Raw genomic sequence first — 27,713 nt, 5'->3', positions numbered from 1 at the left:
AACTTTCTACACCACATATATAAATAAAAATGAATAAGCTATATGCATAATGACAGTTTTAAATCAAAACACACAACTATGCCATCACCTGCCATTGCTGGGTTGCTGTGGAGAATGCCTGGAATGATCTGAAGGCTCTGACCTCTGGTCAGGAGATCGTGAACGGCTGCGGCGGGGCCTGTCATGTGATCGATTGGAATGGTCTGATGCCAGCGACTGAATTTCTGAAATGTCTGTTAAATAAAAGTTGGTTTTTGTCCCATGAAATGACTGCAATAAAATGATAGTGTCCCTTACTGATAATGGAAATAAAAACCTGAAAATAAATATATATATATATATATATTTAAAGTAGCTCACTTTATATGTTTACCTTTAATAATAAAGGAATAAATGCTCTCAAATAAATACACTAAGACTTTATTGGTTTATTTTAAATAATGGTAATAAGTAGATTCTAAAGATGTTCGATTTCAGAAGAAATCATAATTTTGTTCTAAACTTTCACTCTAAACCAAGAAAATATAAAGCAGGTTATGACCATCACTTAAAAAGAAAATTCCAAGACACATTCACACTCACCATCTCTTTCAGACGCATTAGCCGAGTGAATACTGTCAGAAAGATCAGGGACATTCAAAAGTGTAGCTCGCTCATCTCTCTGTACTACCATTTTCAATTTGCCTCTGGACCGTTCTATTAATGTCTTTGCATCTGTCAATGACATATTTTCCGTCACAGTGCCATTTATCTACAATAGAACAGAGGCTGTGTGTTGGAAATGAGTGATATACAAATATATATCCCAAAACTGGAACCTCTTGTCAAACTATCAAAAACAATGCAAATGACGCATGTCTTTACCATAAGGAGCAGAGTTATGTCTATTTAAAGCTTTCAGTTTATCAAATTATCACCTACCTTAACTTAGCAAATTCTCAGCTGATCCACTGCCATTAAATCAGATAAAACAAATTAATATATCTATAATTCCTGTGTCCTCTCTCTTTTATTCACTCTCAAAGATGATACCACAGGCTAAAGCTTTCTATCACTTAAAGACAAACAAATGAAAATTTAAAAAAAAAAAGGCTCTTGGAGGAGAAGGGGGAGTGATACTTGGGATCACTATGATGCTGTAAGAAATAAATACATCGGGGGCAGCTAGGTGGCACAGTGGATGGAGCACCGGCCCTAGATTCAGGAGGACTTGAGTTCAAACCCGGCCTCAGACACATAACACTTACTAGCTGTGTGACCCTAGGCAAGTCACTTAACCCCATTGCCTAGTCAAAAAAAAAAAAGAAAAGAAAAGAAAAATAAATACATCAGTAAAAACTTATAATTTTTAAAAACCATAAACTCCAATCTTTAGTAATTAGAAAAACCACAACTTCCTCAATCAACTGAAGCAACTGTTATAGGAAAATGAAAGCAAGGGCATCCAAACAGTTGTATGTGCCAACATAATTGTGTGGCAATATAACTGTTTTAGTATGCTGATATCTTTCAGCATCTAGCACTAAGATATGACAGACAGCAGCTTCTTTATTTCTTCCCATTAGACTTAATTTAATATTAAACATCTAGTAAACTGTCTCAATCAACACAAGCAAAAATTTGGAATAATAAAAACAATTTGTTTGACACTTCAATCCAAAGAAATTTCAGAATATGACTATACCTTCAATACAACATCACCTTCTTGGATATTGCCATCTCTTGCTGCCAAACTGTCCTGTGATATTTCTTTTACAAATATATGACTGGCCAAACGAAGTCCATATTCTGTAATTAAACAATGAAATAACCCTTAGTATAAAACCATATAAAACACTTCTTAATACCTTGAATTACAACATCAATAGCGATAGTCTAAGGACAAATTCAGACACAGTAAATGAGTTTTAAAAATAGATAATATTCTTTGCAAAAGAGCACAAAGAAATTCCTTATAATAGGAAAAAAACAGAAAGTGCTTCAAATGTTAATGTAAAGAGTGAAATTAAAACTGCTTGAACCAAGCTTCTTTCCTACCATGTGAAGACCAAAGTAATAAAAATGTAATGAAAAAGTAGTTTACTTCCCAATAATACACTGACAATTGTAGTATTTCTAAGAACACATTATTTTGAAGGCAGATATAATATGAACAATTATATTCAAATTAAAAAAGGAAAATGGATAATGTTTAAGGAAGAACTGGAAAAGTAACGTATCACAAACAAGAATATTTAATTCTAAGTATTCTAATCTCTTTTAGCGCTTATGGAGACAACCTGGGAACAAAATCGGGTTGAAATTAACAAGAGAATTTCTTAGGCAAATATAACATATATGCATACACACATATACATATATATACACATATACCAGACACATACATACATGCATATATACCAATATGCACATATGTATATGCATGCACACTAAACAGGATTCTTACTGAGAATGACAAAGGATCATGACTGCACAAAATATTGCTGTTATATGACTGGTTACTAATTTTTTGGAATTCTCTTATTAAACAGGTCAACAAAGCACTATGAATGTGAATCTGTATAGGAAGGGTATCTATTAGCACTAAGAATTAGTCTTATTACTATAACAGATTTATCAGTGTAATTTTCAGTTCTAGAAAGTTTTTTTTTCTTTTTCATATTCCACAAGATACACAACTGCATCAGCTATAAATTTTTATGTATGTTTTCTGCCAAATTACATAGAATTAGTTAATAAGGAATGATCTATATTAGCAAGAATTAGAATACACAAATCAAAAAGAAATGAATCAATTCTGTGGTTTTTTTAAAGTAAGGCTTCAAGTATTAGTAGAGTTTACCTTCATTTTTCCGAGACTTCACCAATGTTACTTTGGTAGGTTTTGCAGGTTGACTAGAAGCAACAGATCTCCTATCTGATCGAGGAGACAAGCTCCTCTCTCGACTTGCACTGCGATCTCTCACCCAACTCTTTTCACTCCTTCTACTAACAACTGGACCACTTCGTGTACCTCTTGAATCATGTACCTCTTCATCATAACTATCCTCTTCATTTTCAGATGCTGGCTCGGGATCTGGACGGGTTACTGGTATCTGAACTTTCTTTTTTCTTCGAATAGTCTATAACCAAAATAGTATAACCAAATCACTTTATTACCCAAATGTGCATAAGTAGGATACAAACACATACATATACAAACCTCTATGTATGGGGAGAAGGTGAAGGGGGGGAAATGTAGAAACAGAGAGAGAACAAACAACAAATGACCACTAAGGTCTATTTTCTAATTACTTTTCCCCCATTCTTGAATACTGAGATACTAAAAGTATTGTTTCAGTAAAATGTATCCTAAAATCTTTCTGAAAGTGAAATTATCATAATCTCAAAGGAAAAGAAAACAATAAATCTACCAAACATGCAGTGGCTTGAATAAAGTGCTATGGCACTGCCCTCTCCATAAAACTATATGTTAATCCCACCGTCAATCCTCAGTCCTAAAATACTTTTATCACTTACTTTCTCTACTCATATTCTAGAGCTGCTAAATAACAAAAGAGGAAATCTCAACTCCATGCTGACTGAATTTACTACAAATTCAAGTTATCTAATATTGGTGGGGGCAGCTAGGTGGTACAGCAGATTGAGCACTGGGGGACCTAGAGTCAGGAAGATCTGAGTTCAAATTTAGCTTCAGATACTTACTAGCTGTGTGACTCTGGATAAGTCATTTAACCCGTTTGCCTCAGTTCTTCATCTGCAAAATAGGGACATATTGGCAAAGGAAATGCCAAACCACTCCAGTGTTTTTTGTAAGAAAACCCATGGACGATGTCCATGGGATCATGTAGGGTCAGACATGACTCAACAACATCAGTGGGGCTTAAATGTTGCAAGTTTTTAATGCTTCCTTGTTACACTCTCTTTTCCACTCCCCTCAGTAGCTGTTCCAAATCTTCTTTTTCCCTCCTTGATCATTTGTAATCTGGCTTTCAACCCTACAAATCTATTGAAACTGCTCTCTCCAAGGTTACTAACAAATTTTTTTTTTGCTTACATAATTGGTGTTAAGTGACTTGCCCAGGGTCACACAGCTACTTAAATGCCAAGTATCTGGGGTCAGATTTGGACTCAGGTCCTCCTTACTCTAAGGCCAGAGCTCCATCCACTGTACCACCTAGCTGCCCCTCAACAAACTCTTAATCATGAAATAACAGCCTTTTTCAATCTTCATCTCTGCAATTTTAATACTACTGGTCAATCTCTCTCACCTCTGACCTCTCCCCACCCCCAGCTTTTTAACACTATCTTTTCCCAAGATACTGCTCTTTCCTGGTTTTCCTTTCTTATCTCACCAATCATCCAATTCCTGCTCACTTAGTGTAGGCGGATGTTCCTGGACCTCCTCTCTTCCATCTCTACACAAACTTTGTTGGCCTCTACTCTTTAGCTCCCATAGTTGTTTATGTATTATCTCTCTGCAAATGACTCCCACGTCTATATAACCAGTTTGAATCTCTCTTGAACTCAAGTAACATTGTCACCTGCCTACTAAATAATCTCCAACTTGAAATGCCATAGGCATCTCAATTTCATTATGTCCAAAATGAAACTCGTTATCTTCTATCCCAAACCCCCCTCTCTCCAAACTTCTGTGGCATATAGCTATAGTGGTAGTCTTGGAGTCAGTTAAGAACTAATATTTGCTGTGTGAAACTGTCCAATCACTTAATCTACCTGTGCCTGAATTATGTCACCTACAAAAAGGAGATAATAGCACCTACCTTAAAGGGATACAATAATCAACTGAGCAGTGTACATAAAGCACTTTGCAAACTGTAAAACACTGTATTATTGTTGTTGTTATTTCTGTTAAGACTACTACTTCCATTCTAGTCACTGAGGTTCATAAATCTAGAGTTAACCCTCTTTCCTTTCCCTGATCAAGGATAATCAAGCAATTGTCAAGTCTTCCTGGTTTTGCTTCCACAACTTTTCTAGAATTCACCCCTTTCTCTTCATTCATATGATTACTATCTTAATCCAGGTACTCACCTCCTCTTCCCTAGACTACTACAATAGTCTCCTAATTGCTCTCTCTCTATATAGTATCTTCCATCTCTAATATGTTCTTCACACAGTTGCCAAAATCAGATTCATAAGGCATAGACAGGTTTGATCAAGTCACTGTCCTGTCTATAAATCTTAGTGACTCCCCACTGCCTCTAAAATAAAATGTAAACTCCTGAGCCTGGAAACTCTTTGGCCCCCCATGTGGGCCAATAACTAGTCTGACTCTCACCTAGTCTTTCTTAACCTATACTAGACTATTCACCATCCTTCACAAATACTCTATGTTCTACCTCTATTCATTCATACAAACCATTTCCCATACCTAGAAATACTACCCTCTCCAGTTTTTAGTGTTCCTTTACTGCTCAGTTCTCCTTATAACATATCTATTTGTGTACATGTTGTATTTCCCCAGTAGGTTAGAATCTCCTGAGGACAGGTAACTTGGGAAAAAAATTTCTAATTCTTATCCTTAGCACAATGCTTTATATATTATAAGTATTTAATAAAGAATTAGAAATTAACTTATAGTACATAAAAAGCAATAAAATCAGATTAGCAGAAAAATCGCTAGATTGCATCAAAAGACCAGGGTTTTGGTCCTGACTGAGCCTTAATGATATTGGGCAAGTTACTTAGCATCAGACTCAGTCTTTAGTACAATTATTTGTTTTGATGATTTATTCTTTGATACACTCACTCCTTAGTATAATGTAAGTTTGCATTTAAGTTGATTGAGTAGAGGAATCACATAATTAGATCACTGTTTAAGAAAAACAACTTTGAAAGAAGTGGATAGGATGGGCTAGAGGGAAAGGAAACTTGAGGCTATTGACAGATAGAATGCAGTATCTCTTGGATACTGAGTCTAGCAATAGTAGAGAAAACTTTAAAAACACAATTTCAGTTTGAATGACAGATTTTAAACTGAAAAATAATAAAATCTAGTTTAAAAGATAAACAAGATATTAACATTACTTTAGGAATGATCCTTAAGAACTCTGAAAACATTAACGTTATTAAAGGAAAGTGTGTTTTAAAACATTCTGAGAAGAAAATTAGAAGGCAAAAAAAGTCTTAAAAAAAATTAAACTGTTGCTAGTTTTATAGATAAGAACTTTATGAAAATAAAATATCCTACTGTCAGTTCCACAAGAAGTTGACAAGGCAAGATATATAGGGGAAAATTTACTGGAAACTACTATAAAGGAGCTTGGAAGCTTTCTTTCTTCTCACTTGATTAGTTGTATTTCTGTGGTTTATTTAAAGTAAGCTATATTTAATTTTCAGTTAAATTAAAATGTAAAGTTATGAAGAAAAAGTAGGTGATATTATATGCAAGGTTCAATGCAGCTTTACATATCAACTATTTTGATTCAATCCAAGTACTGCAGGAAAACTGCTAATAGGAATTGTAGGCATACTCTGCAGATCACAAAGTCAGAAATTAAATAAAGAAATATATATTTCAACGAAACAAGTAATGCAAAAATTTGATCACAAATGTACCTACCTATGTGTATGCCTCTCATAAAAATCCTTTCAGCTTCTAAGGTGGTAATGAATGGAAAGTCAAGTATTATCCTAATAATAACTTTTTCAACTGAAGAAATTTTGGTATATGAATTTAATTGCACAATCCTTTATTCTGTGACAGATGAGAAGGCCAGTCATTGAAGCAGTCATTTTACTGATTTTAAAATGCTGTTAGCACTAACTTAAATACTTTGTTTCAAAGAAGGCCATTCATATATGTATTGCATCCAAATCAGACACTCAAGTTTCTAATTCTTGATGCTCTAAAAGGAACTTATAATTACAGTTACTTACAATTTTTGCATTTTTTCCACTTTTCCTTAACTGCTGAACAGCAAAAGCATGTTCCACATTATCCATGGAAACACCATTAACCATTGCAACACGGTCATTTTCCCTGTTTAAAAAAAAAAAAGTCAAGTTAAAAAACAATGCTGAAAAATGTATATAGCACTAAAAAAAAAAAAAAAGAAAAAAAAAGAATGATCTACGGAAAAAAAATTACTTAACCAGCTACAATAGGGATGGCAACATACTTATCTTCAGATCTACCACAATTCCATCTGGACAATAAGCCATTGTCCATTTTCTTTAAAAACAAAACAAACCACTACCAACAAGGCCTATCATCTAAAACAGCTGCCCTAAGAACACAGGAAAAGGAAACACTTACTGAAGTTGTCCTTCAGCTGGACCTCCTTTCAACACATCAGAAATAACTATTGAGGTTTCACCGCTCTGAAAATGAGGGTTATCTCTTCCTCCTGATATTGCAATTCCAAACCCAAATCCAGGAGCCTAGATTTTAACAATATTTGAATGAATGAATGAATAAATAAAGCATCCCTATTTTCAAGTCTGTCATAATCTAGAGCATTATGCAAATGGAACAAAAAGGACTAATTTACTTAATTCTATAAACCTATGTTAAAAAGGATAGTCAGAAAATAGGTAAAGAAGCATACACATGGACTATGTGGTTGAGTTTTTTTTAATTAAAACATAATGAAAACACTTAGCACTAAAATCAGTCATCATAATTAGCTTATTTTTTAATTTTTTAGAAGACAGTTAAGGATGCTATGCAGTGATTACAGGATTATCATTATGGCAACCAGTAAAGTTTCTCTTTGCTTGAACATTCTATCATTCTATAGAACATCACACTGTATATAGGTACCAGTAGAGAGAACCTAACAAATAAATGTATACAAGATACTTTACTGTAGGACACAATCATGTAAGAATCCAACTCAATCTAACTGAAAAGATAAAAATTTTCAAATCAATTAACATTACAAATTCCAAATTAACACAATCATGTAGTTTTAATTCCTACTCCAAGTGGCAATGATTTGATATATAACAATAGATACACAATATTTAAAAGTCAGTGAACAAGCATGTTAAAGTGTTTACTATGTGTCAAGCATTGTGCTAAGCACTAGGGAAACAAGAAAGGCAAAACAACCGTAACAACAACAAAAACATGATCCCTGCTCGCTAGGGGCTTACATCTCAATGGGGGAGACAGTATGCAAATATCTATGTACATATATGATACTATAGCATATACAGGTTTCAGGGGGAAAGTTGGAGGGCTGAGGGAAGGAGACGAAATAAGAAACCAGAAAAGGCCTCTTATAGATGGTAGGATTTAAGCTGAGTACTAAAGGAATCCAGGAAAGCTAGGAGTCAGGGGTGAAAACATTCTAAGTATGAAGTTATGAATGGCACAAAAAGGCATGCAGTTTGTAGTTGCAGGGTCTTATGTAAGGCACAATGAATAGTTCAATTGTAAGAACACCAGAAAGGTATAAAACATCCAAGTTGTAAATATCAAAGAGTATTTTTATATTTGATGCAAGAGAGGAAACCATTTAAGTTTACTGATAATGAGATATAATAGGCTTTAAAGAAATCAGTTTAAAGTCTGGGGAAGGAGTGAGGCAGGGAGAACAACCCACAATCATCCAGCAATGAGGTGAAGGATATTCCACTCGGGTGATAGCTGTGGGAGTTGTAATGATGAAAACAAGGTTTGACAACACATTGACTAAGTCGATGAAGTGGAGGTATCACCAATGCTGTAAGCCTGGGTGCCTTAACAATAATAGGAAAGTTGGGAACGAGGGAGGTTAGATAGAAAAGTAAGTTCTGTTTTGGCCATGTTGACTTTTCAGGATGCTATAGGGCATCCAGTTTGAGATATCTAAAAGGTAATTGATGATGTAAGACTGGAGCTCAGGAAAAGATACAATTAACAGGTATAACTAAACAAAGTAACCTTGTATGAATCATTTGCATTTTCAGATAATTATGATTAAGCTACTTGAGAATTTTCTTACTACAATACTTAAAATACCCCCAATTTCACCCCTCTCCCCACACCTTCCACACATACACACAAAGGAACAAAAATAAGCAGATCTTTCCTCCAAACTTCCTGTTTTCTGTTGTAGGTACCATTATGCTATATTCCCAGACACCAAGGTTCATAAACTTGGAGGTTATTTTTGACTCTTCCACTCCCTCACCCCTATATTGAAATAGTTGTCAAGTCATTTTAACTCTGCCACCACGTATCTTCCTTTCATCTGCTTACTCTTAAGATGACCATTACAGTTCAAACCCTCAACAATTCTATCCTAAAGTATAATAAAAATTCCTCTACTGCCTAATTCTAGCCCTAATACTAGATCCTAATAGAGGACCTTAATATTCCTGTAGATGCTCCCTCAAACTTTAGAGCTTTTCCTTTCTTCAACTTCCATAACTCCCATGACCAATTCCACTATACCTCAGTCACTGATACAAACGCTCACACAATAAAACTTTCCATTGAACTCAAATTTTCAACTCTTACCATTCGAGTTAGTTGTCATATCTGATTTTCTCAGTCTGCTTCCTTCTGGATCTATGTGACACTGCTGATCACCCTCTCCCCTCCTCTTCCCTCTAGGTTTTTGTGAAATTACTGTCTCCTGGCTCAACTTCTAACTGACCACTCCTTCTCAGCCATATACAGCATGGCCCTTAACTGAAGGTATTTTCCACAGTGCTGCTCTGACCTTTCTTCTCTTCTCCCTCTACATCTTCTCTCTTGGTAAACTCATCAACTCCAATAAATCATCTCTACACATATGACTCCCAAATCTACATAGTTAGCTCCAGTCTTTCCTCTGAATTTCAGTTCCAGACCACCAACTGACCATTGGGTTTATTTCAAGATGAATGCCTCAGAGACATTTTAAACTCAAAGTATCTAAAATGTAACTCACTATCTTACTCTCCTTAAGTCTTCTGCACTACCAAACTTTGCTATTACTGGCTAAGGTACTGTTATCTTTTCAGTATCTTATATTTGTAATAAGCATCCTCTTCAACTCCTCATTCTTCCTCATACTACATATCTAATCAGTTGCCAGATTTTCCCATTTCTATCTTCATGAACCCTCTCACAACTTACTCATTCTTTCCACTCACACAGCTTCAGCCCTTATTATCTCTCACTCATTGCAGAAGCCTCAATTGATCTCCCTGCCTCAAATCTCTCATCACTACAGTCCTTTATATACATACTGCTGCCAAAGTAATATTCCTTAAGTGTAGATCTTACCATGTGATTCCCCTAGTTCTCCAAATCTTAATGGTTCCCTATTGTGTCTAGAATAAAATAAGAATTTGTCTATTTAGCTTTTAAGGCAAGCCCTACACAACCTGGCTCCAACCTACTTGTCCGGCCTCAAAGGACATTACTTTCCTCTTGTACATTATAATTCAACAAATTGACCCTTCTCTCTGCTCTTCACTCAGTTACCATCATCCCCCATCTTAACGTCTTTATACTGGTCATCTCTTAAGCCTGAAATGCACTCCCTTCTTACCTCCATCTCATAAAATCCCTTCTTTTAAGATGAAACTCAAGCACCAATCTTTCACATGAAGCCTTTCCTGACCTCCACAACTACCAGTACATTCCCTCCTACAGTACTGTGTTTAATTACATATAAACATTTTATTATTAATGTTGTATATATTTCTATATGTACTTGTCCCTCCCGTTAGAATGTAAATTCATTACAAGAAGGGATCATTTCATTCACTTATTTGTGTCTCCTGGAACTAGCACAGTCTCTGACAAATGGTAGGAGTTTAATCAGGACCCGTTGAATGATAAGACCTTCTAATTTAGTCCCTTTCTGCTATTCCATCCAATTTCTACACAGCTACAAAAATAATTTTCCCAAAGCACAGGTTTGATCCTGTCATTTCTCTACTCAAAAACATTCAATGGTTCCATATAGAACAAAAATTTCTTCAATTTCTTCAGCTTCCAACTTAGACCCTCCACAATTTAGTCACAAACTATCTTTACAGGCTTACTTCATATTATTCCCTTCCAGAATTTAACATTCTATCCAAACTGGACTGTTCTACAAAGTGGAATTTCATCTATCAGCCCCAATCCCTGGGAATGTTCTCTTACTTCATTTCTTACCTCTAAGAATCTTCTTCAGCTCAGTTATTACTTCTGTCCCTAAAGCCTTCCTGGATGTCCCATCCCCAGGTGTTAGAACCAGCTGTCTCTTCGTATTTACCTTGTATTTATTTACTTATCTGAAAAATTGTAGTACCTTTAAATTAATCAAAGATCTTTTTTTCTGCCTTTGTGTCTCTAGTGCCTAGGACACTGCCTTATAGCTAAAAGCACTTAATGTTTATTGAATTAAATTGCAAATGCTAAATTAGACATGCTACTGATCTTGACAAGGTTGTATCCAGGTCTAGCCTAAAGCTTACCTACAGATGAAGGAGCAGTAATAATGGTAACAAGGCTTACTGCTGAACTTGTCTGCAAATAGAAGATGATAAAATTTCACAATGAAAGAGTGTTTGAACTACCTCTTCCCACACTGGAGTGCTGAAATGATATAAATACTCTTCCCAGTGGGAAAAAGGGTTACCTCACAGTACTGCTACACCCTCAAGACTTTACTGTGTGCCCTTTGGTCTACTGAGATTTACCATATGCCCTGAAGACAGACTCTTAGGATCCCCTGACTTTGTCATCTGAGACCTACTATATTTGTACTCCCCTCCCACCCCCATGGCCACCAGAACTTTCCAATCATGATAGTATAGCTGAACCTATATGTGTTGTCTCCCTCTACCAAAACGTGAGTTTTAGGGCAAGAACAATCTCACTTTTCTATTATTAGTACAAAGCTTGGCACATAACAAAAATTTAATATATTCATTTTCAATGACTGATTTATACATATCTTCTTGACTCCTATTAGAAATCAAAGAAATACAACAATATTAAAAACCTAAAGCAAGAAAATCATGTGTGGGATCTGCTTTTAAACCAAGAAAAATACAGAGCACTTTTAGAAATAGCTTCTAGTCTAGTACTTTACTTCTCATCACAATCAGGACAATAGAATTTAGTGACATAGAAAGAGTAAAGAAGAATACAACTTGGAAGGCTGACAGCAATACTTCAGGCCTCAAGTATCTGTATGCAATATGGGTAATAAAATGAATCTGAAATTAATACAAGTAAGTAAATAGAATCATAGGCCTGAAATATGGCAATGGGTGAGGATCTTGTTCAGAAAGAGTTGATCAATGGATGGGGCAAGATAATGCCATGTTACGTAAAGAAGAATCTTGGGGCAGCTAGGTGGTGCAGTGGATAGAGCACCAGCCTTGGAGTCAGGAGGACCTGAGTTCAAATCCCACCTCAGACACATAATATTCACTAGCTGTGTGACTCTGGGCAAGTCACTTAATCCCAATTGCCTCACCCAAAAAAAAAAAAAAAAAAAGAATCTCAACAAAAAATAGATGATAAATGACCTCAGGCCATTTAGTCTTAATTTGTACCTGAATGAATCAATAATAACAGTAATACCCAGGAGAATTTAAACAGATGTACAAGAACTGATCCATTATCACTAACCAACCTGTTGCCCACAATTGTCCAGACATAATATTGATGCAAAAATATTTAAATTTAAAAATGGAATTTGTCTGCATTTCTATTTTGCCATTTCATAAATTCAAACCAATTCATAAATAAAAAGATGAATAGCATTAATTAATGCTGATCTTTGCTGACCAAAAGAAAAAAAAATTTAACAATGTTTTCTGAGTTTTTTTAATGGATATCTCCATACCCAATATTCAACATCCAAACTGTATAGAATGAAGAACTTTCAAAATACTTACTTTATTTTGCTTAGTTCATGTCTTTCCATATTTATCTATAATAGACATTCATAACTTCTTATATCATAGTACTATTTCATTACATTTTTGTACTTCAACTTATTGATTAGCCACTCCCTAATCAATGGACCCACCTTGTTTCAAAGTACTTGCTACTACAAAAAGTTCTGCTATTTACTATCTGGGTATATTTAGGGCCTTTTTGTCATTGACTTCCTTGAGGTATGTGCCCCATGTGAGGTATATGACAGGACAGAACTGAAATTCTGAGTGAAAGGATACAGGCATTTTAGTCAATTTTTTGCATAAAAACAAAGTGTTTTCCAGAATGACTGGCCTAATTCATAGTTCCATAAACAGTACATTATTAGTGTGACTGTCTTTCTATCACTTCTCCAACTCTGGCTGCTTCAATCTTAGATCTACAGAGATACAATAAAAGACAACTTACATACAATGACTACAGTAACAGTGAATTTTTTTAAAAAGACTGAAAATTAATCCTGTGACTTTCTGATAATCAAGTTTGATCCCCAAAAGGAGGTATGAGAAGGCACCTTTCTCCAGCTTCTCTGAAGATAAGACTACACATGTGGAACATTGCATGTAATAAAAAATTTTCAACATATTGGTCTTACTGAACTTTTTTTCCCCTCTCTTTTTCATTCTTGGTTATAAGGATGTGTATATGTGAGAGGGTAGGGAAAAGTATACATTCAGAAAACCAAAGTTATCAATAAACTATATTAAACCTAGTAGTAGAAACTAAAATACTATGGGAGTAGGGTAAGGTTCATAACTTATTGTTCCTTGTCTACTACTCAAATATTAAACAACAAGGGTCCTTTCATTGGGTCCAGAGAAGATAAACGTAAATCCAACTACTTTTATTAACTATAAAATAGTTATTTCCATTTATAAAAGTCTCCAGAACAAGCATGAATGAAGCAAGCATTTGTTAAGCGCTTACTATGGGCAAAGCACTGGAGATACAAATCAAAAAGTATGACAATTGGGGGTGACGGTGCTGTGAAATGGTACAACCATTATAGAAAGCAATTTGAAATTATGCAAATAAAATGACTAAATGTCCATAGCTGTTAAACTGGAGGCTCCATTACTGGGCTTATACCCCAAAGAAGCCATTAATATTTAAAAAAAAAAAGGTCCCCACATACTCCAAAATATTTATGGTGCACTTTTCTGATGGCTAAGAATTGGAAACAAAGTAAATGCTCATCAATTGAGGAATAGCCAAACAAATTATGTACGTAAGAAATTATGTGTGTGATAAATATAGAGAAGCATGGAAAGATCCACATGAATTGATGTAGAGTGAAGTAAGCAGAGCCAAGAAAATTTACACACGAACTTCAACAATGTAACCAAAAAATCAAAAGTAAATGTAACAAAATTATAAAGATCAAAGAAGACTTGATTAAAGAGATACGTGAAGACATTCAACCTGCTACCTCTTCATAGATGTGGGAGTTACACAGGTGTTCATATTGCATGTGTTCACATTCTTTCAATGTACTGATCAGCTAGGTTGACTTTTTCCCCCTCTAAAAATACTATTTGTCAAATGGAACGGCTCTCTGGAAGTAGAAGGGGAGGAATACATGACATAACAATCAAGAAACAGAAAATATCAATTGAAACCTATTTTTAAAATGACAATAGCAAAAGATAAGGCAAGGTACACCGTTCCTGCTTCTCAAGGAGCTCACATTCTACTGAGGGAGATAGCGTATGTGGTAATTTTCAGATGAAAGTCAGATGGAAAGATCTCAAAGTCTTTAGGGTACAGCAGCAAAGTAGATGGTAATATCTCTTGAGTTTGAATATCAATTTCTGATGATGAACCATTTAATGACAAGGATTGGGGGCAAAAACTTTTTTTCGAAGCAGCTGTGACTATAGCACCTACAGGAGCAGTTGTCAAGCTACTTATGCATGGGTGTTGCTTCTCAAAATGATGGCTGAGGATACTAGGATGGAATCCTATTCCTTATTCCCAAGGCTCTTTGTTGAGGGTCCTGGGATGTACCTCTCAAGGTGGCAAAAGTGGTCATGGTAGTTTGACTTGGCTGGCACATGCTGCCTCCTGTCTCTCCCCCATGCTGCCTTGCTGCTTCAGTTAGAAATTATACGTGAAATATAAAAGAATAGCAGCAGAATTGCTATTTGTCCCAGGACTGTTTTGATGCAAATATTACTGAACTGGAATAATTCTTCTATAGTAATAGTAGCAGCTCACATTTATGAAGAAATTTAAGGTTTACAAACCACTTTATTTGCATGACCTCATTTGATTCTCACAAGAAGTATGTGAGGCTGGTGCAATTATTAGGCCCATTTCACAGATAAACAAACTGAAGCTCAGAGCTGTTAAGTGACCTATTTAGGCTTACACTAAACTAGCTAGTAAGAATCTGAGGCACAATTTGTAAGACCGCAGATATTGCAATGGAAGGGAACTTAGAAATCATCTAGTCCAAGCCATTCATTTTAAAGATGGGGAAACTGAGCCCCAGGGGAGGTTAAGTGACCTACTCAAAGTCACATTGGGTAGTAAATGGCAGAGCCACAATTCACACTTGGGTCTCCCCAATATAGCAGTTTCTAACATCACATTTCCTCTTCCACCTGGACCTTCCCAACTTCAAATTCAAAACATGATACATTCTACAACAATTCCTATATAATATGCTCAAATAGTAATCATCCAGATTTCAGCCTCTATCTGCATCAACCTCTCCAATGACAAGGAACCCATTTTCTCTTCTGAGACAGCCCATCTCACTTTTGCATAGCATAATTGTTTGCTAATTTTTCCTTTACTTTAAAAACCACAGTGTATAAAGCATAGGAGTAAGGTGAAATGGCAAGTAAAAAGAGTGATATGGCTCTGAGAATGAAATACAGACCATTAACTATCCTATAAATCAGAAATATAGTTGTTCTAGCTACAACAGTTTAGTATTCTACTGTCTCATTAAAGGAGAGCGTAAGATTTTTGTCTTTAATTTAATTAAAATAAAATTCTAGTCAGTATTCTACTGTCCCATTAAAAGGATAGCATAAGAGATTTTTTGTTTGCCTTTCTAATTATTCTTCGCAAGAGAAATATCGAACATATTATGGTATACAAATGCAAAGGTGTATTACCATGCCATAAGGAATAAAAAACATAAAGAATTAAAAGAAATAAAAAGTGTATGAACTGATACAAAATGAAAAAAGCAAAACCAAAAATACACACATTACAATATAAAGTCAACCTTGAGAGTGAACAAAACTCTTCTCAAACATAACTGTCACAGTATCATACGGTCAAAATTAAAGGCACACCCCTTACCTATCCAAAACAGAATACATTATTTATCTCCCAAACCACCCTCATCACCCTAATTTCTATATTTCTATCCAAAATACACCATCTTTTTACTCATCCACATTTTCAGGACTTCAGAGTTATCCTCAATTCTTCACTCTCTTTCATAACCCCATCCAAACCAATAAGCTGCCAAGTCTTTGTGATTACACCTCTACATTTCTTCCATTCTCTTCTCTCCACTTTCTGGAACAGCCACCACCATGGGTTCAGGCATCATCACTTCATGACTGCTGTCTACTAATTAGTCTCACCATCTCCAGTCTCGCCTCTCTTCAATCTACCATCCACTTAGCTACAAATTAATATTCCTAAAGTAAAAACTTAATCACGTTAATCCTGATTCAAGAAACGTTTATATCTAGGATAAAATATAAACTTCTGTCACTTCAAGAACTTCAGAATCAAACTCAAATCTGTCTTTCCACATTCATTTCACATTACTGCCTCACTTCTCCTCACCAACTCCCCTATGCACTACTCATTTTAGTCCAATTGGCCCAAGTTTTTCCCTTGTAATATACAAAATTACATTTGCTTTCTCCATGCCTTTGCAATAGACTGTCTGTCAAATGGCTAGAATGCATTCCTTCTTCCACTTTTACTCCATTCAAGGCCCAACTCAAATGTTCTTCCTTCCCTATACTTAACAGAAATTCCTTTATATAGTTTTATATTCCCTTATATTTACACACAATATCTCCCCCAAATAGAATATAACTTCCTTGAGGAGGGAGGCTATTTCATTTAGCATCTAACATAGTACTAGGCACATAAACTAAGTGCTAAATAATAAAAACTGAATATCTAAGATATCCTACAATGAAAAGATAGATTTCAAAATGGGCAGGAAAATGATAGACATGAAACAGACCTAAAGCTGAAAGAGACCTTAAAGATTCATCTAGTCAAACTCCACTTCCCCAACCATCATTGTACAGATGAGAAGCCTGAGGGCCTTAAACAAGGGAGTGACTTGCCCAAGGCAGCCAAGTATGTAGTAAATAGTTGAGCCAACATTCAAATATCCCCATTACTAGGATCAAGAGAGATGGAAAGTTCTCAAACACAAAATGTTGCCAATGTAATCACAAATCATCAAAATGACAAAGAACAGAGAGAGAAGCAGCTTTAAAAAAAAAAAAAGATGTGGCTGCACAAAGAGCTCTCTCCTATGGGCTGAAAATTTGACAAGGTCATGCCCAAAAGGTGGAAGATGGGGCACATAACCAAAAACAAATAAATGCAGGAATGGCATGGAATAAGAACACTGAAAAGAAGTCATAAGTCCAGAATAAACTTGCCCCCCCCCCAAAAAAATTAAGTATAATCAGAGCAAGAACAGCAAGGAAGAGATGTTCCTGTTTGGGGCAGATGATCCAATGTTAATAACAAAAAGCAGAATTACCCAACTCACGTTTTGGTTCCTGCTTTTCTATTTAAAGAACAATCTTTGAATTAGAAAGGGTACAACAAATAAAGTTAGCAGAGATATAAAGCTTATGACAGGTTTTAGGAGATAAGTTCAATAAGAACATATAAGAAGAATAAGACTTATTTCTGAGTTATTAGACTATCCTCTTCTTTCAAGCCCCTCATTCTTTTATCTCTTATCACTCAAAGTCCTTCCCAGCTATTTCCTCTTTAAGGGTCTCAAATGAAGAGGTCACCCTCCTCCTAGTCAAATAAAATTCCTCTGGTATAACTACTGGTAAAGTGGAACTTAAGTTCAGCAGAGAGATCAGCACTGTATATATGTATTTGGAAGTCCTTTGTATAGTCATAATTGAACCATGACAACTGATAAGATCACCAGCGCAAAGTTGCAGAAAGAGAACAGGGCCCAGAAAAAGAGTCATGGTGGATGCCAAAAACATTGAGAAGGAGAAAAATGATGCTCCAAAAAAGGAGTCTGAGAAGGAATGTCAGACAGAAATAGAATCAAGGAAGAAACTCCAAAGGAGAAGATGTGGACGAGAATGAGTATTACAATCAGAAGGTGAAAAGCAATCAAGAAAAACAAATACTGAAAAAGAGGTTCTGTATTTACAGTTAAATCATTGGGATAAACTTTGGAAAGACAGAATTAATCAAGTGGTGGGGTCAGAAGCAAGACTGCAGGGGACTGAAAAATGAATTAGGAGGTGGAACCAAAATGGCAGAATAGCAGAGCGAAGCAGAGCTAAGTCCTCCCATAATACATCCAACAGATCTAAAAAAATGTACCAGACCACCAGAGTTGTAAGCAGGAATTTTTTTTTAAGTCACAGTGAGTCATTTTTTTAGCACAGGTCAGCATAGTGAAAGAGAGAGGTCTGCAGATACTGGGAATAGGCCTAGTCAGGAATGGCCCTAGGAATGCAGACAGCATTCCATCACAGAGAAAGGCTGTGCACCAAGGCAAGAAAATATTCCAAATCCAGCAAAGGGGAGCCCAATCTTGTACATGGTACAGGATTGGATGCCAACTGGCAGTTCTGTCACTTACTACTCAATTTCAGTTCACAGATGCTGGGCTAACTGAGGAGGGGACCTATAACTAGGAGTGACATTCCAATATAAGTCCATGGTAGAATGCTCAGATCCAAACTTAAGTCAGGAACTCATAGATCTCAAACCAGTGATGGAGGCTGAATCATTACCTCCAGAAGTACACAGAGCCTGGTTTTAACATCAAGTACAAAGTCAGAAAGTAAGCTGGAAGAATGATTAACAAAAAAAGAATCCCACCATATAAAGCTACTGGTGACTGGGAGCTTAAGACAAATCCAGAATAGCTCCAAAATATCTACAAGCAAAAGCTCAGAGAAAAACACAGCTTGGGCACATACTCAACTGGAATTCCTAGCAAAGAAAATGGAAGAAATTTTAAAGAGTTTAAAAAAGTTTTTATAATTGCAATAAGAGTGTTAGAAGGGAAACAAGGTAAAAAGAAACAAGAACTATAAAAGAAAGAACTGGAAAGGAAAGCCAATGTTCTGCATGTAGCAAAAGGTATAAAAACCTTTGCCCAAGCAACACACCCCTTGGACCAAATAAGAGATGATTACTTCCAAGTCAAAAGACTGAAAAAAAACAGAAGAAAACGGAAGGAATCTCATCTTAAAAACTGACCTGGAAAACAGATCAAAGAGAGATAACTTAAGAATTATTTAACTACCTGAAAGCCATGACCAATAAAAGAGTTTACACATCCTATCTCAAGAAATCATACAAGAAAATTCCTAGATCTTTTAGAACCAGAAGGCAAAATGGAAATTAAGTGAAGCGAAAATTTCCAGGAACATTACAGACAAAATCTCGAGCTTCCAGGCAAAAGAAAAAATACTGCAAGCAGCTGCAAAGAATTCAAATATGGAGGAACAAGCCACAGTCAATATCATATATAATTTAGGTAGCATCACTATAAAGGAGGGGAGAGCCAGGAATATCATATTCCAGAAGGCAAAGGATATAGGCTGACAACCAAGAATAATGTAATCAGTAAAACATAATTACTATTAATAATAATAATAACAAGCATTTACATAGTGCTTAATGGTTTATAAAATGTTTCAAAAAATCTTGTTTTACCTTCAAAATGCCCCTGTGACTTAGGTGTTATTATTAAACTCATTTTACAGATAAGGAAACTAAAATCAGAGAAAAGTTAAGTGACTTGCCCAGGGTCGCACAATTAGTCTGAAGCTGGATCAGAACTCAGGTCTTCCTTACAGTAAGTTTGGCAATGGACCTTTAACTGAAATAAAGAACTTTCAAGAATTCCTAGTGAAAAGATCAGAGCTGTGTAGAAACTTCGTGAATCGCAAACACAAGAAACAAGAAAACACAAAAGAGTAAACATGAATGAATTATCATAAGCGAATAAACAAAAATAAGGATAATCTGTTTATATTCAAATATGATGAGATGTTATACGTGTACCCTCAGAATCTTAGCATCATCAGGGGTCATAGAGAGGGTCTAATTAAGACAGAATACCTGGGAGGGGTTCTACCATGATGTGATGATCTTAAAAGAATGAAAAAGGATGGGGAAAAGAATACACTGGAGGCAAGGAGGTGGGTAGGAGGAAGAAGGATGGAGAAAACTATATAATCAGGCTGCACAAGTGGAAATCTATACAAACAAGGAGAAAAGGGTAGAAGGAACAGGCAACACTTGAACCTCACTCTTAACTGGTCAAAGGAGGGAAAAACACACACAATTGAGTACAGAAATATACTTCACTCAACAAGGAAAGAGAAGGGAAAGAGGGTAATAAGAGGGATAGTGCTTTGAGAGAAAGATCTTTAAGGTCTAATCATTAGACCTAAGCAAAAGAAACTCTAACTAAGGATATATAAAAATACTTACACCGGCTCTTTTAGTGGTTGCAAAGAACTGGAAACTGAGAAGGTGACCACCAATTAAGGGATAGCCTAACAAGTTGTGGCATATAAATCTGATAAAATAATATTGTGCTTTATATTAATGTTGAAGTAGATGGCCTCAGAGAAATCTATAAAAATTTATATGAACTGATGAAGCATGAAGTGGACAGAACAGGAAAGAACAATTTATACAATAACAGCATGTGAAAAGAAACATCTTTAAAAGACTTAGGATCTCTGATCAAAACAATGACCAACCATGATTCTAGAAGACTCAGGATGAAATATGCTATTTACCTCCTGACAGAGTGATAGTGGACTTAAAGTGCAGACAGATCTATATTTTTTTGGTATGACCAATCTAGGGATTTTAATTAAAAAAAAAAAAAAAATAAGGAAAGGGTAGCAAAAAAAAGTGACTCTTTTCTAGGAGTCTTGATTGCTCAAGAAAAACTGGTGGATGAGGACTCATTAAAAAGTTAAGTTAGAAATGACCTCTAAGGTCATCTAATAGAACCCTTGCATTCTACAGATAGGAAGGTGAGGCCACAGGAGTTTAACTGACTTTCTCAAGGTTACACAGTTAGTAAATATCAGGTTCATTTTGCACACAGATACCCAGATTCTCTCACTGCAGAGCATGCTTCCTTCCCTCAGAAGCAAATGGAAGGATTCAAGAGCACAAGCTGAAGGATAAATGCCTTGGCAAAAAGTAAGGTTATCTGAGAGAATGGGATAAAGGAGGGGAAAATAAGGGATGAGCGTAAAAGAAGAATCAGGTATAGAATAGAAAAGAAGCAGTTCCTAAGAGATGGCTGCATTTTCTCAAAGTTGGAAGAGGCGTGGTAAAGATGGTTCAAGGATTAGGTTGCCAAAAAGAAAAAGAGAGTCATTTAAGTATTTTTTTAAAATGTACAGAAGAGAGAAACCTAGAAGAAACTATAGGAAAGCAAGATAGTTTTGAAAGTTACATATTTAATTTAGATAAGCTGTACATATAGATTCAGTTTCATGTACAAGCATATTTTTCTCTTCTACTATGCATATGGAAATGGTCATTTTCATGTTTAAGTTCAGAATTATAAAAAAATTTATGTGTTTAATAAATATTTGCTGAATAAATAATTACGCTGAGTTTATAGCAGCTGAGCCTCCCTGTCCCAGCTCTCAGTATTAGTAACTGTTAATGAACAGCATTAGCAGTTTACCTAGGCAACAACAAAGGCAGAGAGGTGAATCATTAGTAAACTAAGTCTCTCACTAACCAGCTTATATGACCCTGGACAAGTCACTAAACCTTTCTGGGTCTCAGTTCCTTCATTTCTTAAAGTCAGAGTGTTGGACTAGATAATCTCTAAAGTCCCTTTTAGCTTAAAGATCAGTGATTCTAGGCTGGAAAAATGTTAAGAGTTAAGCAATGACTGATATCAAATAAACAAGTATTTATTAAGCGTCTAATGCATAAACTGTGCAAGGACAAATGATCTGACAAAAAATCTGATTTGACAAAGACCTAAAAAGAATAATGCAATTTAGAGATAGTCTATTTAGTCAAGTCTATTCGTGGACTAGACAGCAAACTTCTGAAAGTCTCTTGAAGTATATATATATCACTTACGCCAACATACTCTTGTCTGTCAAATTATTCAAAATTTAGGGAATTTGAATTTAACAAAAGTTCTGTATTCATCACCCAAAATTCAGAAAGCATAATGATGGTCACATAAATCCCATTATGTCAAAAAAAAATCATTAACAATAATCTTGGCAAAAAACAGTAACTAATTTTAAACCAAAAACAAGAAAAGAAAAAAAGCACTTAATTTCCTTCTTTCACTTCCTGACATCTGGATTTCCTCTATTGTTTTAAACCAATATCCTGAGATAGGTTTTTACTATGATAAAAACTCACCCTGTGAAGCGTCACTGTGTGTTGTTCCCATATAGCCGTTTCCTCCATTGTTGTGGTCTGCCAAGAAGGGAGAAAAAGAGATCAACTTTAGTATGTTACCAGTTTGTATTCTTCTAAGAAAAAATCACTGTATAAGCACCAAACAATTTAACATTACAGAATAACAACTTCCTATGTGTTACAGAAGAGATAGTAGTTTTTCATTTTGGTTGGTTTTTTCTTTTTTTTTTTTTTAAAGCGAGAGGAAACTACATACCAGAACTTCCTTTGTTTTTAACAACTTGGTTAGATGCCTCATCTGACCAAACAACTGCTAAACACAATAATTATCTACTATCTAGCCTTATAATTTTGGCACAATTCTATACTTTGAATATATTAACCAAACATTAATCAGTTAAAGTGAGTTGTCATTTCAAAGTTATACAATTCCATCTAATTGTATTTTTAAAACATGAAAGTGTCTCTAATTCTATTATAAATACTAATTACAGGGAAACACAGGAGGATATTCCATGCCTTTGGTCAATAATTTATTCAGTGTAATAAATCAATTTTGCAGCTATACCCATGTCAATTTAACTTCATAATCGAAGTTCCCAAACCGAATTTACAACATGAAAAATGCCAATTCTAGTAAATATATAATAATAATAATAACACCTGAACTAATGTGAAATAAGCAACTTGCATAAGTACAGTATAATTACCATACAATGCAATTTGGTTTATAGTAACCTCATCTCATAAAGATGGTTTATTATAGAGAAAAACAAGTTACTATCCAAAGGATACACACTTCAATTTAAATTAAGATATTTCTCTAGGAGTTAAATTCAACTGACAGCTCATGGAGCCACAATAAAATAATTCAACATGACCCAACATAAATTTTCTAACTCATGTTAATTTAGAAAAAAATTAAGTTCTGATTATTTTCAAGTATAAAATATGAATATACACAGTTTAACACAGTAGTCTCCAAAATGTGGTACACACAGAAGAATTCAGAGGAGAAATAAAATTATATATACATATATATTTATATTAATATGAACTAAAAAGAGCAGCACAGCTGTTCTATGTGCTTGTAGCTGCTGGCCTTGACTGTGCCACTCTCTTTCCCAGTGCCTGGGGCCAGTATCCCAGTTTTGGATTGTACAGGATGGTAACCCCCAAGGCTGTCTTCCCAGGCCAGTAGTTTTCTTATACTCAATCTAGCCCTATGCAATTGGGATTACCTTCTTCCCCTCTCTAACACCCTCCCTCAATACTACCACTGATACAGTGGCAGAGGCACCCCTCCTAAGTCACCAGTCCTGAATCAGCATTTGAATAGCAGGAGAGATCCGAATGAACAGTCAGAGAAATGTGGTAATAATAGAAGGTGGAAACAATATGTGGAAATAGTAAAAGTAGTTAATAAGAGATAAAGCTAAGGATATATAGCAGATGCAGCCAGTGGGTTTGAGGATACAAAGTACCTTCAGACATTAAGTAGCTGTGTTACATCTTTATAAATATACCTTTGAGATCCACTAAATTTATTATTAGGATCCAAAAGTTTAGATTAGAGTTGATAAGGAACCCTGTTGTGTTCACTATGCGTCAATGATTTAGATGTCATGAAAACTGAGGCAACAACTTGAAAGTATTCACTAGTCTACGCTGACTGAAAAGACAAGAATTTCCCCCAAAAAAATTGTTTTTAAAAATGTTTAACAATTTAAAAAATTGTAATGAGCAATAACAAACCTTTTTAAAAATAACATCTGTAATATCAAAAGGATTGACTGCATTATACAAGAGTGCTTACAAAAAAAAAAAGAGTGCTTACAGAATTGCTATGTAGAAAAAGCTTCATTCAAGGGGAGAAACAGCTATTGAGGATCAAACGGAACTTGGTGAATTACGCAGTTTCAAATACTTCTTCTACATGAAGATAATTCAGTGGGAAGAACTGCCCCCTAAGTCTGAAAACCTTTGCAATCAACAGCGAAAATAAAAAAAATTAAAAACTAGGGAGATAATTGCTACCACATCCATCTTCCTAATGCACAGATAAAATTATGTCACTGTCTATTGAAATACCTCCCACAGCTCTTTACTCACAACCTTCTTCACTGGGTACAACCTTACATAAAGATTATTTTTTAAAGTTATGAACAAGATGACTTATAATGAATAATTTTACAACCAAAGAATGACAATAAAAGTATTCTTAGGTATGCCAAGTTTCATAAATACTGCCTAAATACAGCCCATTAAAGAGACAGGGCAAGTTCATGATCCAGTGTGGTCTAGTGGAAGACCAATGGCTGTGTTAGCAGAGTGGCCTAGGTGAAAATCCTAGCTCTTCTATCAGCTGTGCTTCAGCAAATCACTTTGTGTGGTGGTTGTTCTTTACAGCAACAAATGTTTATTTAGCATTTTAATGTTCAAGGCACTTCATATACTACTCTGGGCAGGCCTAACTTAGAACTGTCTTGGGGCTCAAGACTGAAGTTCAAGGTAATGCCAGTGGTAAGAGTAACAACTTTAATTGTTTTTTCTCTTTTAGGAGATAAGAAGACCATCCTTAGGACTTCAGGAGCAGTAATATGGTAATAAGCATCAGGCTCTTTTATCACTGACAAAGAACATTAGATGAGATTTATATTTGAAGAATCATCCTCACTCCAGCTCCCATTGTCATTCTTTATTTGAGTGGGTTTACCTACTCTTAATGGGATTAATCATTCTTTTTAGGTTTCCCACCTATAGATTACCTAATTCATCTCCATCATCTAGACATCAATCTAAAAACTGTCCCTCAACCTTCAAGGCATGAGTCTTAAAAGCTTAAAGTATATTGAATTTCTGTCTCCAGGGCAGCTAGGTGGCACAGAAGATAGAGCACAGGGCTTGAAGTTGGGAAGAGTTCAAATCAGGCCTCAGACATTTACTAGTTGCGTGACTCTGGGCAAGTCACTTCGCTCTGTCTGTTTCAGTTTCCTCTCCGCACAATGAGCTGGAGAAGGAAATAGCAAAGTATTCCAGCATCTTTGCCAAGAAAACCTCAAATGGGTCACCAAGAGTTGAACAAGATTGAACATCATTTGTCTCCAAGTGCTAAATATGCAAAGACAATTTATTTTCACTTTTTTATGCTGTTGATCCAGCTTTTCCTAAAACCATAAAAGCTGGAGCACTGAGTTTTGCAATCCACATATTTTTACTCTTTGTCAAGATCCTAGAGATGCATCTAGCTAACTGCAGGGTGAATAGAAACCACTTCATCCCACTGAATGAACTCCCCATAAACACTTAAAAATGCTCAGAAACAGGTTACTAGATTCTTATAACTGGCCATCCAAATACCCATTTTCCACATCAACTATGAAGTCACTGAAATAGATGTCTGCTAACTAGGCCAAATATTCAAGCTAGCACTAAAATAAGGTGATTCAGCTTAATCTGTATCCGAAAGAGATCATACAAATGGGAAAAGGACCCACATATACAAAAGTATTTATAGCAGCTCTTCCTGTGGTGGCAAAGAATTGAAAATTGAGGGGATGCCCATTAGTTGTGGTATATGAATGTAATGGAATACTATTGTGCTATAAGAAATGATGAGCAGGCAGACTTCAGAAAAACCTGGAAAGACTTGAATGAACTGATACTGAGTGAAGTGAGCAGAACCAGGAGAACATTGTACACAGTAACAGGCGCAATGTGCAATGACTAACTTTGACAGACTTATCTCTTCATAGCAATACAAGGATCCAAGACAATTCCAAAGGATTCATAATGGAAAATGCTGTCCACATCCAGAAAAAGAACTGTGGAGGTCTGAATGCACATTGAAGCATATTATTTGCTCTCTTTTTTCCCCCCCTCTGGTTTCTCCCATTGGTTCTTATTCTTCTTTACAACATGACTAATGTGAAAATAGGTTCAATACCAACATGTATGTAGAGTCTATATCAAATTGTATGTTGTCTCGGGGTGGGGGGAGGTGAGAGATGGGGAGAAAATTTGGAATTTAAAATCTTATGGAAATGAATGTTGAAAATGAAAAATAAATAAAAATTTCTTTTAAAAAAAGTCAACTGATACAGTAGCATAATGCTTAATAAAGCCAAAGACTAACTACTGGAATAAGGACATACTATTAAACAAAAACTGGTAGGAAAAAATTAAGTTTAGCAAGAGGTTCCCAAAGTGGGTGAAACTGGGGGAGAAAGGCCCACATAAGCAGCCTCGGGTGCAATTTGGGGACAATGAATAAAAATAAGGGGGCAGTGGAAGCAAAAGGAAGAGACCGTAAGAAAATTTTGAAAACCAGTTTGTACATGTCTCATCTGTTGTGTAACAGAGTTAAATTCGTAGTGATTATATCACTTTCCAAACAAACACACAAAATGCAAGTTATAACCAATTAGTGGTCAAGTCCACCAACAGGTTTTTTGTTTTTTGTTTTTTTTTTTGGCTAGGCAATGGGATTAAGTGACTTGCCCACAGTCACACAGCTAGTAAGTATTATATGTCTGAGGCTGGATTTGAACTGAAGTCCTCCTGAATCCAGGGAAAATGTTCTGTACACTGTGCCACCTAGCTACCCCAAACTAATTCTGGTTTATTTGGTGTTTTTTTTTTTAATTTTGCTAGGCAATGGGGTTAAGTGACTTACCCAAGATCACACAGGTAGTAAGTGTTATGTCTGAGGCCACATTTGAACTCAAGTCCTCCTGACTCCAAGGTTGGAGCTCTATCCACTGTGCCACCTAGCTGCCCCACCACCAACAGTTCTTAAGAGGCAAGTGTTGGCAGGTGAGCACTGTCAGGAAGTCCAGTATGCACAGGCAGAAATATGTGTGTGTAATGACTTGTTTACAATACGATCCTATACAGTTACATGACACAATATTGCATCATCAAAATTTCAATACAGGAAAATACCACAAATTTACAATAAATTATTAAATTTAAGATGCATCATTTTAAATATATATATATATATATATTTTAATGACAATTTTTTAAACCATTACAGGGTTAAAAAAAAAGTAGGTTTCCAGGGGGGTGCTGAGTAAATTTTTTTTTTAAAGGGGGCAGTAAGTCAAAAAAGTTTGGAAACCTGTGGCTTAGACCAACATCTCACAATATGACAAAACAAACTCCAAATGAACATATGCTCTAC

General features: G+C 35.5%; 1 protein-coding gene across 7 annotated transcripts in view; it reads right to left on the bottom strand.

Moving 5' to 3' along the window:
- Positions 1 to 27,713, bottom strand: part of TJP1 (tight junction protein 1) — a 133,740-nt gene that overhangs the window by 42,851 nt on the left and 63,176 nt on the right. For 6 of the 7 annotated variants that reach the window (XM_027851528.1, XM_027851526.1, XM_027851530.1 and 3 more), the window contains exons 2-8: positions 22,529 to 22,585; positions 7,283 to 7,407; positions 6,904 to 7,006; positions 2,843 to 3,122; positions 1,685 to 1,788; positions 583 to 751; positions 89 to 233 (exon numbers count right to left, since the gene is read on the bottom strand). In XM_027851528.1, the coding sequence (XP_027707329.1) occupies positions 89 to 233; positions 583 to 751; positions 1,685 to 1,788; positions 2,843 to 3,122; positions 6,904 to 7,006; positions 7,283 to 7,407; positions 22,529 to 22,576 (974 nt within the window). In that variant the 5' untranslated portion in view covers positions 22,577 to 22,585. Of the gene's footprint in view, positions 1 to 88; positions 234 to 582; positions 752 to 1,684; positions 1,789 to 2,842; positions 3,123 to 6,903; positions 7,007 to 7,282; positions 7,408 to 22,528; positions 22,586 to 24,365; positions 24,408 to 27,713 lie in introns of those variants that run through there. The other variant, XM_027851527.1, reaches the window with a different exon arrangement.

This window comes from Vombatus ursinus, unplaced genomic scaffold, assembly GCF_900497805.2.
Source record: "Vombatus ursinus unplaced genomic scaffold, bare-nosed wombat genome assembly UNPS02009205.1, whole genome shotgun sequence".
Taxonomy (NCBI): Eukaryota; Metazoa; Chordata; class Mammalia; order Diprotodontia; family Vombatidae; genus Vombatus; species Vombatus ursinus.
Note: the sequence above shows the minus strand (reverse complement) of the source record. Positions and strands in the feature narration are given on the sequence as shown.